The 13986-nt window shown below is 47.6% G+C and overlaps 1 protein-coding gene across 1 annotated transcript in view; it reads right to left on the bottom strand.

Moving 5' to 3' along the window:
• Nucleotides 1–4169: 4169 nt before the first annotated feature.
• Nucleotides 4170–13986, bottom strand: part of erfl1 (Ets2 repressor factor like 1) — a 30734-nt gene continuing 20917 nt past the window's right edge. Inside the window, exons 2-6 of the mRNA XM_018732188.2 lie at nucleotides 11356–11432; nucleotides 10371–10605; nucleotides 8552–8738; nucleotides 6338–6467; nucleotides 4170–5039 (exon numbers count right to left, since the gene is read on the bottom strand). Of these exons, the coding sequence (XP_018587704.2) occupies nucleotides 4219–5039; nucleotides 6338–6467; nucleotides 8552–8738; nucleotides 10371–10605; nucleotides 11356–11419 (1437 nt within the window). The 5' untranslated portion in view covers nucleotides 11420–11432 and the 3' untranslated portion in view covers nucleotides 4170–4218. The remainder of the gene's footprint in view (nucleotides 5040–6337; nucleotides 6468–8551; nucleotides 8739–10370; nucleotides 10606–11355; nucleotides 11433–13986) is intronic.

Here is a 13986-nt window from a genome sequence, read left to right as displayed (position 1 = left end):
ACTTTTCATCGTTTTATTGTTCTCTCTCATTTCCTGTCTTCTCTTCTCTATATTTTTTTATTTTTTATTTTTTGCCTAAATCCTTCTTTGAAGTTCCACTTTGAAATTTTAACCGTCTGCATCCGGAAAGGCAATATTAATTCTTGCTGTTTTTTCCTTTCCAATAGTGGCAACATTGTGATGATCTATGTCAGATATTTTTTTACAATGTGGTCCTCTAAATTCTCTGTCTTCAATGTTTGCAGAACATTTGTAAACCTTCATATCAGTTTTCACCATATTTTAAGAGCCCATCACATGCGCTGTTGTATTGACTTTTGTTTGCTAAGTCACAGTAAATGTGCAAAATGTGTGCAAAGAGTTTTTTCCCCTGTTTTTTTAAGTAAACAATAATTTTGTGCTCCAGCACATAATTCTCAGACCCTGAGTGAAGTCAAGTTACCTGCCCTGAGCGCTTCGTCTACCAGTGAGGACATTGACAATAGCGCCACCCTGCGGTCAATGTGTGTAACAACACTTAATTTTTTCCTCACTGAGATGGTGATTGATTGTGTGTGTGTGTGTGTGTGTGTGTGTGTGTGTGTGTGTGTGTGTGTGTGTGTGTGTGTGTGTTTGTAATTTACGGATTAACACGAATAGATCTTCATCATTCAGTTCAGTATTTTTTCTTTCTGATGTAGTGATCTGAATAAGCTTTTATTTAAAAAAATCCTTTCCTTTATAGGATAATTAATTAATAATTAATTAATCAATCAATTAGAAGTTCACCACACATTAGGAAACTTGAATTTCTAACACTTTTACTTTTATCCACTCAGGTAACTAACAAAAGACCAAAAGTGAATTGATTGTTATTTAACAGTGGTTTTCTTATGAGATTAAAACAGGTAGTCTTTCGACATCTGCACACTTCTACACAGCATCTGCATTTTATATCCCCTGCTGACCTTTCACCTATGTTCAGGAGATTTCGGAGATTTATTTGCTAGGAAAGGTGAAGTTCAGCTCAAATGGAAATGCTATCATGAACCACATCCATGGGATGTCTATGGACGCAAGATCTGAGCCCACTGGAAATTATAGGAAGTTGTCTGGCTGGTAAAGATGCAATGGAGCAAAAAGCACATATGAAATAAAACACACACACTGTCTAAACCCCAGAATAATGTTTATTGCTTTGGAAGATAATATTTTCTTTTTTCATTTTCTTCTTTTTTTTTTTTAGCTTTACAATTCGACAAAGAAAAGGACTTATAATCTCACTGCATGGCAAAATCTTATTATTTTTTTTTTTTTTTTACACACAGCAGGGAAGAAAGTTTTACAAGGGGAAAAAGTCAAATTATTTACAGCTGTTTTAAAAGACTGTACAAAGACAAATGTAGGGAAAGTAAGAGCAGGAGGGGGAGGTGGATCTGAATGAACTTTGCTGGAGCTTCCTGCGTACATCAGTGTTGTCAAATACCTTCACATAATCATTACAATATCAAAACATCTAGTCCTACATCTTGTCCATGTTCAAACTGTACGGCCACCATGTATCTGAGTGATTTGCCTCGGTGCTCAACTGCAGAACTGGACTTGGAAGAGATCCTGATTTATATACCATATGAGTTCTGTGCTCCAATAGTTTGTGTTTTACTGCCAAATACCATTTTACGCCTTATTGGAACTTAAACTGCTGTATACCTGTTGTTGGCATGATGGACCAAGAGCGGCTGGAAGAAAGAAAAAGGAAATCTTTTGAAAGAAAGGATGTGCAGAAACCACTATTATACACCAGGTATATCATAGTGCTCAGGGTAAAGCTGGAGAGAGGAGGAGGGGGAAGAAAAGCGCACTGAAGTGTGTGACGCACCGACAGTACAGTATAATAATAAATAGGTGTGTGTTAATTGTGGGCTTCGGCCGAGCCGCTCCAACACACAGCTCTCCTCCTCCTCTTCTTCAGCTTTTCTCTTAAAATATTGCATTAAATCACACCAATACAGCTATTTTTCTCATAGTAGCGTTTATCATAATTGAATGTACAGAATAAAAATATGTACAGCGAAATAATATACAAATCTCTGTCTCTCTCTCGCTCTCTCTCCTTTGAGGGGAAATAATAGGGGGGAGCAGAACGCACCGCTGGAGCACTTTTGTTTGGCTGGATGGATCATGAGGAAACACACGTGTGACAAGTGTCGGACACGCTCAGTGGGGCTGGACAACGCGCAGCGGAGCGACCCGCTGGCGGAGACCCCACGACACGCGGGATCGCGGACACGTCGCTCCTTGACGGGGGATGCGCTTCAGCTCGGAAAGCTGCCAAAACCAAACAAGAGCGCTTTTATTCAGTTAGTTATTTATTTGTTTGTTTAAAACCCCGGGCTTTTATCGGTAGAAATGGACGTTTTCCAGAAAGTTCCACAAAACAGGCCCCCGAGCGCTTCGGACACGCGCTCCTCGCCATCACGTCACACACTTGCTTTTCCCAGGCAAACTCGTGTCGGATGTTCTGTAACAACTCGGATACTTTTCATTTTCGAGCCGGTACTAGGACTTCGGATGCCCACTCGTGACGTGGAGCCCCACACCGACGACTCCTCTCGACCGCGGCGCCTCCCGACAGTTTCTCCCGCGCGAAGCGGCGCCGCTATACGAAGCACTACTCCCGCCCGCCGCGCGCCGTAGCGCGGGGACCCCCTGCGGTGGTGGGCGCGCGCTCTCGCCTCGTGTGTCGCAGAGCCTCGGCCTGCAGTGACGCGCGCGCGGCGCTAGGTGACAGTGCGCGCCCGCGATTCGCACACGGGGGACCCGCGTGCACGCGCCCGCGCCCCTTCTTCTCAAATAGGAAATCTGTGAATATGATCGCGCATTCTGGGGTGCGGTGGCGCAGTGGGTTGGACCGCAGTCCTGCTCTCCGGTGGGTCTGGGGTTCAAGTCCCGCTTGGGGTGCCTTGCGGCGGACTGGCGTCCCGTCCTGGGTGTGTCCCCTTCCCCTCCGGCCTTACGCCCTGTGTTGCCGGGTAGGCTCCGGTTCCCCGTGACCCCGTAAGGGACAAGCGGTTCTGCAAATGTGTGTGTGTGTGTGTGATCGCGCATTCTCCAAATCAGAGTAAAAACCCCTGCCCTTTGCTGCTCTTGTGTGGAGCAAAGGTCATGGCGCAGAAGTGTAGAGGACCACGTGGCCTGGTGACTAAGTCACCCATAGTGTGTGAGTGAGAGAGAGAGTGTGTGTGTTCCACTGATGTATGGTTGAGTGACCCAGTGTGAGTAGTGTATCTAGCAGTGTAAGTTTTTGGGTGCTCTGGTTTCCTCCCACACTCCAAAGACATGCTGTTCAGGTTCACCCATAGAGTGTGAGTGGCAGAGAGAGTGTGTGTGTTCCACTGATGTATGGATGAGTGACCCAGTGTAAGTAGCGTATCTAGCAGTGTAAGTCTCTGAGTGCTCTGGTTTCCTCCCACACTCCAAAGACAAGCTGTTCTGGTTCCCCCATAGTGTGTGATTGTTGCAGAGAGAGTGTGTTCCACTGATGTATGGACGAGTGACCCAGTGTAAGTAGTGTATCTAGCAGGGTAAATCACCGCGGTGAATGAGGTGTTTGGACTGATGACACTACATAGAGTTCATTGGAAGTCGCTTTGTACAAAAGCGTCTGATGAATGAAGTAACGTAATGTAACATCAGTAACGTAAAGTAACGCAAGGCCCTCAGCCGGAGCGCGGTACAAACAGTGTGATGTGCCTGCCACACAACACCAGGCAAACAGCATTATTGCACAGTACAATATTGCACAGAGGAACATGATCTGAAACAACATATACTTTTTTTCCCCCAAAATCCAATTACAAATAGTTAAGAAATGCCATAGCAACATTTTATAAAGACCACGAAACACAAATATATGAGCAAAAGTTGACTGAACTAAAATAAAGACGTTCCCTATTACCAGGAAACACCGGTTTGAAATTCTGTCGAAATATGAGAATAACACGGCCTTCCGAGCAAATTAAAATTACCGATCAAAAATCGAGACGGAAAACTGTACAGAATGCAAAATTATCAGAGCAGAGAAACCGGAAAGGAGGTACGGAAATACAGTGGGCGGGAAGAGCTGGAAAAATGCGAAAGAAAAAGGGCGCGAAATCGAGATAGAAGACAAAATGAGAGAAGGAGGGAAATTTTGAGAGAGAGAGAGATGAAAGATCACGGGACTTGGGACCAGATTTATTAGCTGTGAGCCAGTTTGAGTGCCTCTGTTTCCCTGTGTCGGTCTACCATGGAGAGCGAGGGCGAGATGGATGCAGGAAGGGAAGGAGTCGGAGGATTTGAGGGCAGTAAGCTCTTGAGGTGATGGGGGGACCCGGGGTGGGGGAGGGATGACAGGGCCGGCAGAGGAGTCGCCGATTTCGCCTCCAGAATCCGCGATCGGCTGTTCAGCCTGCCCTCCTTGGAGATGATGAAGTCGGTCTCGTTCTCGTTCTCGGAGCTGCAGTCGCTCAGATCGGTGATCTCCAGCTCCGAATCGGATTCTGGGTCCTGCTTCACCACGCTGCGCCTCTCCAAAGGGCTTTGCCTCCCCGCGCCGTTCCCCAAACTGACACCCCCCAAACCTAACCCTAAACCCAACCCCAGGCCCAACCCCAGCCCGCCGTTGGGTCCGTTGCCCTCCGCTCTCTCTCTCTCACTTGCGCCTCCGTTGCCGACGTCAGTCCGATTCAGCGCCAGGGTGCCAGGGTAGGAGGGTATGCAGACTCTAGCAGACTGCCCTCCCGCTGCGCCATTGGCCCCTCCCGTTTGCCCCCCAGCCCTCTCGGCCGCCTCTCCTGGGGGTAGTATAGAGGAGAAGGGGTTCGGCAGCTGGGACAAGCTGGTTTGCAGTGGATTGGGGTAAAAGTGGGAAGGATAGAGGGAGCCAGGGGGCAGTTTAGGACAGTTGTTTAGTGAAAAAGCCCCTGGGAGGTAAGGGTTAAAACCCCATTGGTAGTCAAACGGTGGATTACGAGGGTAAGGACCCAACAGGGATGGGGGCTTCGAGTAGCAAGGGGCACCTGCAAGAGAAGAGAGGGCAAGAGAACGTTCGAGTTATAACCTGCAAGGGAAGGAAGGAAAAGCTCATCCGAGCGCAAACGGTGCCGCTTTGTGTTTATTCTTAACCGAAAACGGCAAACGGTTTTATCGTAACCAAACCCCCCCCCCCCCCGCCCCGCCAAGAGGAACCAGCTCGTTGAGTCGGTGAGTCGGTAACTGGCTTTCGCCGCGTCGCATCTCATCGCACTGCTGCTGTGCTGCAGAAGCACTTCTTCTCACTCTCAGAATTGTTAAATGGGACACACCTTCACACCGCTGCCTCCATGGCACCCCCACCCCCCACCTCCCTCTTTCTCTTATTTGATATGGAGGGCTAATTTGGCAGCGCTGGAGTCTCTCAGTGCTAGGCTGGGAGTAGCTGGCAGACACATGAATATTGAATCAGTCAGGCAGGCCTCACTTGCTTATGAAAACACAGTAATGGGCGCCCACAGGCCACAAACTGAAGCCTGCACCCTCAATTAGGGCCTTCCTGCCTGGGTAGGGATTAGGACAGGGGGGACACATGGGAGGGAGGTGGGGTGGGGTGGGGGGGGGGGTGAGGAGAGAAAAGGGGGAAAAATACCTCAGGACAAACAAAGTGGGGAGGTGGTGGTGGTGGAGGGGAGTGAAAAGACACACAGACAAACCGGAGTGCAAAAAAAGAGAAAAAAAAAAATCACAGCCACACACATGTGGCTGCTCCAATAGCGATATGCAGGCGTCGAGGACTCAGACACACAAAGACACGGGAAAAAAAAAATGCAAGCATGCTTACATGGACAAATGGAAACCCGGACTTGGAAAATTGCTCATACAGCAACAAAACGAGAGGGCGAAACGCTGGCTCTAATTAACCGTATTCTTTCTTTCGGCCGTGCTTAAATGTTAATGTACCCAACTAACTCTCCCCCCCCCCCTGCCATCGCTCTTCCTCAGCAGTTAAACTCGAGCTAGAATACAGAAAGTTGCTCTCCTTACTTCCAGCACCTTCTTGTATCAGCCTGTCTCTCCTTCGACTCGGTGCTGACGCTCGCATTCACACGCATTCATTTCGCTGATGCCTTTCTCCACCGCAGCTTACTATGATTTACCTATTTGTACAGCAGGGCCATTTTTACTGGAGGCTTCATCAAGGCTACGACGGCAGGAGGTGGGATGCCAGACCTGTGTCCTTGGAGTTAAAGGCAGCAGTATATAACCACTAGTACAGTATCTGTACGTAGGTAGGTCCCCCTCCACCTCCCTCCACCTGCTCTTCTCCTCCACGCTGTCTCACCTGAGCTCAGGAACGGGAAGGTGTCCAACCTCAGCTTGTCCCCGTCAGGACCCGGCGGACCCCCTCCTCTCTCAAACAGAGATGCCGCCCTCCCCGACTCCGGCAGACGTGGAAACAGGGACTGGAGCGCCTGGAAAACAGAAAGCGAGACGGTGAGACAACGAAACGAGAGCAAGAGAGAGGACGGCTCTCTGCATCCACCGGGACGTTGCAGCGGCGCTTCGGTGTGCGGGAAATGCGGAAACTTCACGGCTCATATCAATCTACTAACGTCAAAGAATACGACAAAGAGAACTGACGATGCAAAGTCAACACGCCGTGCGCCATCGTTTCGGCGAAATATCGTACTTTTCCTCTTGTCACGGAATACACTGTGAACACTATAAAATATTAAATGTCATTAATCGCATATTCAGATTAGAAATTTTGTATTTCTTGTGATGGGGGCGTGGTGCACAGTGGGTTTGACTGGGTCCTGCTCTCTGGTGGGTCTGGGGTTCGAGTCCCGCTTGGGGTGCCTTGCGATGGACTGGCGTCCCGTCCTGGGTGTGTCCCCTCCCCCTCCGGCCTTACGCCCTGTGTTGCCGGGTTAGGCTCTGGCTCCCTGCAACCCTGAATAGGACAAGCAGTTTCAGATGGTGTGTGTGCGCGTGTGTGTGTGTATTTCTTGTGAACATGGAAAATATGACACCTGCACAGTGGATTGAAGAACATCAAATAAGCGACCGCTTATTGTTAACACGCTGTAACGGATCAGAACCGTATTTAATACATACAGTAAAGCGTCTGGTAGAAATAGCAATAAAACATGGGTCGTTTTCCCTTTCTTTTCCTAACAAAAAAAAAAAAAAACAATTGATCGCAGCCACAATTTCAGCGTACACATGCACACGCGTGCACGGAAACACGAAGGACCCCTGCTGACCCTGACACATACAGCCCCTGGCTGACAAACCAACAAGGAGATAAAAGCAGGGACGCGGGAGCGGGGGGGTGGGGGGGGCGGCGGGAAGACCTCCTGGGGGACAGCAACGCCACCAAACAAAGCGGAAATCCAAAGGGGAGCGCCGCATGAATACAGGCCGACAAACCAATAAGCGGATTAATGGGGACACGGATGTAGGATGGACGAGGAGGGGGGGAATCACACTTTCGGCGCACCAGCATTGGACCGCTCTCCAAAATGATCACCGCGCAATAGCCCTGCCGCTCAGGAGAGAGGAACGGGGAAAGAAGGGACAAGCGTAAACATAACCCCCTTTGAGAGAAGGCGCGAGAGCCGGGGAGGGGAGAGGCTAAGTAAAGGAAACGACAAAGTCGCCAGAGCTCCCCGGGGAACCGAGGCCGGGGGATCCTGAGCCGGAGCGATCGATAATTTCTGTCACTCCGGAGCTCAAAGTTTGAAGCCAGAGACTGTGCTCCCAAGCCACATGATCTCAATTGCTTAACAAAGTTGAATTAATTACTGGGAATTGATCTGATGTATTCCTTTACTTTACTCCGTTCTTTCATTTTCAATCAATGCCAGAGATGGATATGTGATGCGAGGCTGGAATGAAAGGGAGGATAACATCTCCTTTCGCTTTAAGAACATTTAACACCTTCCCTCCACCCTCCTTCACTTCGTCTCAGGTGCCGCTGCAGCGATCTCTGAGAAATCATTGTTTTTTTTTTGTTTTTTTTGTTTTTTTTTTCATAAAAGTTGTATCCCGCAGACATTCTCTTACGTCACGGTGAAGTTGACACAAAGTCGCGATTAGAATATTTCATGTCAGTTATGTAGTAATAAATATTTTGCTGCACGATTGTGCTGTGCTGTTGTTTTTTTCGCCTCAATCTCAGCTCTTAACTCCTTTCAGATTACAACCCGGGATTCATTAAAATGACCTCTCTGAAACCTGCAGCCCTCTTGCCCTTGATGGACAGACTCAGGCATCCCGATCTACTGTAATCCATTAAAAAATAAATAGATATTTCTATAGATAAACTTCACTCTCTAGAGCGATCTTATATGACAAGGCCCTCTTTCTGCTGTATTTCCTGCACCGCTACTGAAATAATTGTATTAGTAAAGGTTTAATAATGACATTATACCGGTACTGCCTGCACTGTTTGACAAACGACATTACCAGTATTACATCTGCTACCATTAAGCATAATTAATAAACAGTTCATAAAATGAAGAGACCCCTGCAACTTCGTGCCCCTACGTACCTCGGGAGTGACCGGGCTGCACTCCGGAGCTGCGGACCCACCGTTGAAATGGTTCTGGGCCAGTAAGAACGGGGAGCTGGCCATGTCCAAGAGTGGGTAGTTGACCAGAACCACTTTGCTGAAGTTGAACTTGTAGGTGAAGCGCTTGCCTTTGGTCTTGTGCAAAATGCGCTTGTTGTAGTAGTACCTGGATGAGGGGAGAAAGAGAGGCAAGAAGGTGGAGCGAGGAGGAGGAGGAGGGCGAGGGAGGTAAGTTGAGAGACGGAGCGGTGGGGGGTAATAAGGAGAAGAGCATTAACGCAGAGGCACGGTTACAAAGGCGACGCGAGCTTACGGGAGGATTTAGGATAGAATAGGATTTCGGCTGGAGCGCCTTTCGTGAAAAACGCGAGAAAACACGTAAGCATAAAGAAAAATGAGCATGCTTTTAAAGGGCGTTTCAGTTTATAACATCTGTGTAAGAGTGGTGGGCACGACCATACAGGCCACAGAGAAAGTGCATGTCAAGTCATTTCAATAATTTGTATGCATTTGCTTCGCGCGGCAATTGTGAGCTGGCGGTAATTGAGCAATTAAGCAAGGCTAATCAACGAGGCTAATTAAGGCCTGGGCCAATTCATAACAATTAGACGGCACCGACAGCGCCTATTACTGGGGGGGGCGTAGAAAAAAGAGGGAATCAAGGTCCTCGAAAGAAAGGGGGAGCGAAGGCATGGCTATCTGATGGCCTGCCGCTCCACCTCAAGAGAACGCACAAACTTTTTACGTTTCGTTGCGCTACGAGCGTATTTTTTATTAGTCTTTTACCCACGGTGGTGCAGTGGGTTGGACCGGGTCCTGTTCTCCGATGGGTCTGGGGTTCAAGTCCCGCTTGGGGTGCCTTGCGACGGACTGGCGTCCCGTCCTGGGTGTGTCCCCTCCCCCTCCGGCCTTTCGCCCTGTGTTGCCAGGTTAGGCTCTGGCTCCCCACGACCCCGTATGGGACAAGCGGTTCAGACGGTGTGTGAAAGTGGTCTCCTTGTGAGACCAGGCTGAAGGTCAGACGTATGAGCTGGAGGACCAAAGGAAAGAAGCACGTGCAGATATGACTAGTCTGGAGCTGGTGGCGATTGACTTGTACAAAGCCGTTTTTATGGGGAAGGAATAATTTGCATATTGATGCCAAGTCCAACAATTAACCAAAGGTTCTTGACATTAGGGGGTGTGGTGGCACAGTGGGTTTGACCAGGTCCTGCTCTCTAGTGGGCCTGGGGTTTGAGTCCCGCTTGGGGTGCCTTGCGATGGAGTGGCATCCCATCCTGGGTGTGTCCCCTCCCCCTCCGGCCTTACGCCCTGTGTTGCCGGGTTAGGCTCCGGCTTCCTGCAACCCTCATATGGGGAAAGCCGTTTCTAACTGTATGTGTGGGCTTGACATTAAAGTCATTATTGGCATTTTTAGAGAGGCTGTCACAAAAATGTTTCGCTCCCGCTAGAATAACGAACGGGGATGCGAAGAGAGGCTTGAGACGCGTTCCTGATGTTTTCGCTTGCGCCAAGAAAAGGTTTCCGCGGAAAAGCGACGGCGCAGACCGGGACACGCAGGTAGCCCACTTCCCGCACGCACGTTTTAGCCAGAGACAAGAGACGAGATGCTGAAAGGGATAAGTTTTCGAACAGAGAGGCGCAGCGAGTAAGTCAGACGGAATATTTACTGTGACCCGTTGGGCTCGTGGCACCGGAGGCACGAAACGCTGATCCGGGCTCAGAATAAGAGCAAGCGATGCGAAGAGGCTTGAGAAGATACGGACATTAGTCGGCCACGCGCGCTCAGAGCCCCTACCGGAGAGCTCGACTCAGCTTGTCGTAGTTCATGTGAGGCTTGCATTTTCGGATGCCCCACAGCCGCGCCACCTCGTCCGGGTCTTTGATGACGAACTCGCCGTAGTCTCCCTGCCAGGCGATCACCCCCTGGTACTCCTCCTTCTGCAGCAGCTCCAGGATGAAGTGCCACAGCTGGATCTGCCGGGAGCCGGGGCTCGACTCCGGCTTGTAGGCCCAGTCGGGGAAGGCGATGCCTGGGGTGGAGGAAGTGCGAAAGCGGGAGGGAGGGGGGGTTGGTATCGAGGTCCGCCTGCGTCTCACCCGTTCGCAGATGGAGCAGTGTGTCGCCTGACAGACCAACAAAGTCAGCGGCTCGTCCTCGGCGCTGTCCTGTCATTTGGAATTCAGTTTTAACTCCCTGCTTAGATCTCACGCAAGCTGTGAGGAATTTCACCTTTGCTTTTTTTTTCAACACTTTCCACAACCTACAAATAATGCTATGCAACACAGAAGGAGCCGCTAAGTAAAATCTTAATTTTTTTTAAGCGCACAGAGATTGTGCGAAAACACTTTACGGTGAAACTAAGGCCAAAATCATTCTATATGACACATTATATGTAAAATGTAAAATATCTGTCTGTGGACATCATGTTCTGATTATACTTTTTTTTTTTTTCTACCTGCAACGCAGTTTTGCCATGTTCTGTAATATTACTCCACATAGAAGAACAAATGAATAACTACAGTAATTATTAAACCTTGGGATTTATAGTGTGGATCAGAGCCTGTTCCCATACATACATACATACATACATACATACTCAACAGTATTATATATGGATTTACGGAATGGGCTTGAGAGCTGTCTGTGATTCTCTACCCGTCAGTGCTGCGTACTGTTAAAAAGTATCAGCCACTCCTCCCAGCACGTCTCCCCCCAGCTCGAATACTGGCCATCACCCCACCCCTGTGCACAAGTCCTTATGGTGAGGTGCATCTCTCACCTGGTGTCCAGAGGGCTGGGACAGGGGGGGTGAGCAGTAGGTCACTGACACAGTTACAGTCCATAACGCAACCACACCTGGGGGGCAGGAGAATGGGGGGGGGGGGGGGTGGAGAAAGAGGAAAGAGTTTACACTGCCATCTCTTTAAATGACATAATTAATTTTTTTTCAAAGTATAAGAAGTTCTGACTGCCCTCGCTCCCCCTAAATGTTGATGCAGCTCTCATGTGAACTTTGGATGATTGCAGAACACGTAACAGAGAGACGCATGGATTTCCAGAAATCGCGTGCATTGAATTTTTCACGACTTCGCCCCAAATAACCGATGAAAGAAGCAAAGCGGATGCGCGCCTTCCTCTCCGGCCGCAAACGCAAAACGCGGCCCATTCCGGTTAAATCGGGTGGGGATGAACTGCTTTGCTCATTTATAAGTCACATTTATTGCTCCGTTTTCCTCGCTGATAGACAAATTATATCGAGGAGAGAGAGAGGCGATGCAGCCAGAGATGCTGCGTGGAAATAAAAACAAGAATATACAATATTGAGTCGCAAAGCTGGCAAATGCAGGGAACGGAATAAGGAAATATTATAAATACAGTCCAGGGAAATTAATTACATTAACTAAAAATCATTGCATGGCCACACACAGAAAATAATGTCCAAATTTTCCCTGCAAATATGCGCTAGATAAAATGACGCTGTACATGTACGTGCAAAATACAGTATAAGAAACAGAAGTGTCTTGAGTTTAGAAAGAGTTTTTCCACAATCCTCAGATGGAAGCAAAACAAACCCACGAGTCCACTATTTTTTAATGCCGGTCTCTCCATCTTTCTCACTCTCACTCGTTCTCTTTCACTCTCTCTTTTCTCCGTCTCTCCCCCTCTCTTCTCTCCCTGTATTTAATTATGCTCTGTGAATTTTGGATTTTCCCTCCAGCATTGAAATAGAACGTGAATTATTAAGGTGTGTTTGTATAAATTATTATTGCTAACTCCAGGCACTTCTCTCCCTCACTCTTTTAGTCTTTGGACTGCCTCTCTTCTCTTGCCCTCCCTCCCTCTTTCCATCTCTTTCTCCCACTCCTCAATCCCTACTTCATTCCCCCCTCTCTCTCATCTTCCTTCTTTGGACTCTGTGTGCGGACTGGATCTCCTCTCCCCTCGCACCCGTCTCCGTTTTTGTCTCGTATGTCCACCTTTAAAGCCATCTCTGTTGACCGCCGTGCTTCCGAAGCATTCTTAACCTTCCTCATCATCCATCCTCACACAGCGTTTTTTCGCTGTTTAACTCATTCTTTGTCGACTCTTTCCGTCTGCGACGCACTTAGTTCAGCAATTAATATCACACCCTCACTTGTATGAACAACTCAGCAAGATCCAACCACCCGTCATCAATAACCCCCAGTCCTATTCAGGGGAGGTGATCCGGGGCCTTTACAAGATGCATATGACATGGGACAATGTACACCCTAAATAGGATGTCAGTCCACTGCCAGGCAAGTATATAATATACTTTTAATAAGTATGCTTTATGTTATTTATTATTTTCGCTCTTCATACAATTTCATGATTGATACATTTCTTTATTTAGCAGATGCTTTTCTCCAGAGAGACTTCCAATGAACTCTATGTAGCGTTATCAGCCACTTTAGTTTAAATATCCAAATCAAAATTTATCACAAATAAATAAGCTGTCTAGAGTAACCGTTAAAAAGTGCATTTTTTTTTGCAAACCACAGAAGCTCTAGAGTTCGAGAAGGAGTTACACTGCTCGGTGTCTTTTTGCTTCCCACTTTGAAGCAAATCCATGATAAATCTATAATATCCATGATCCACAAAATCCAGATACGGCTATTACATTTACATTTACATTTATTCATTTAGAAGACGCTTTTCTCTAAATTTTAAAGAAAATATGATGTCATTAGCAGAAAGAGACACTAGATGCAGTTTGTTTCTTTCCACCATACGAACCAATGTTCGTCACAGTAGCTGCATAAAACTTTATCTGAATATCGACGATTCCTCATCACCTTCCTAGTAATTTTTTTCTGCGATACATATTTCGAGACACATATAAACATTTCTGTTACATTACAGGACTATTCTGGATATATCAAAAATCTCACACCAGACCTCCGTCCTGAAACATCACCAGGAGGAAAACAAGATGTGTAATTGGTTTTAAACAGTGCGGAAGACCTTTGTGAGATATTATGAACAAATCAATGGGCAAAACCGTAGAGTTAATCAGAAACTCAAGTCTACCAAAGACCGATCCTTGCCAGACTGCTGGATTTTCAATGATTCCATCGCAACTTTCTGCCAACACTTTTGGACAGAAGTACTGAAATTGTCCACGCTGTGCGGTGAACTCTGTGGAGCTGCTATTATCCTTAAACTAGGTACGTCTTTCTTATTTACCGCAGTTAAAAAAAATCATGTGTATATTTGGGCACAGATGTTCAATACACCCACGCATACATCTTCACACAAAACCTCCCTCCCTAAGAGCTTCTCAGGTTTTTCTCCATTATCTTACAGCTGTATCACTGCAAGACAGAGATGCGGTGCAATGGTTTCCACAATACACCGGAACCGGATGGTTATGGGGTCAGCAGTTTGGGAT

The sequence above is a fragment of the Scleropages formosus genome, chromosome 18 (genome assembly GCF_900964775.1).
Source record: "Scleropages formosus chromosome 18, fSclFor1.1, whole genome shotgun sequence".
NCBI lineage: Eukaryota > Metazoa > Chordata > Actinopteri > Osteoglossiformes > Osteoglossidae > Scleropages > Scleropages formosus.
The sequence above is the reverse complement of the archived record's forward strand: the minus strand, read 5'-3'. Positions and strand labels throughout refer to the sequence as shown.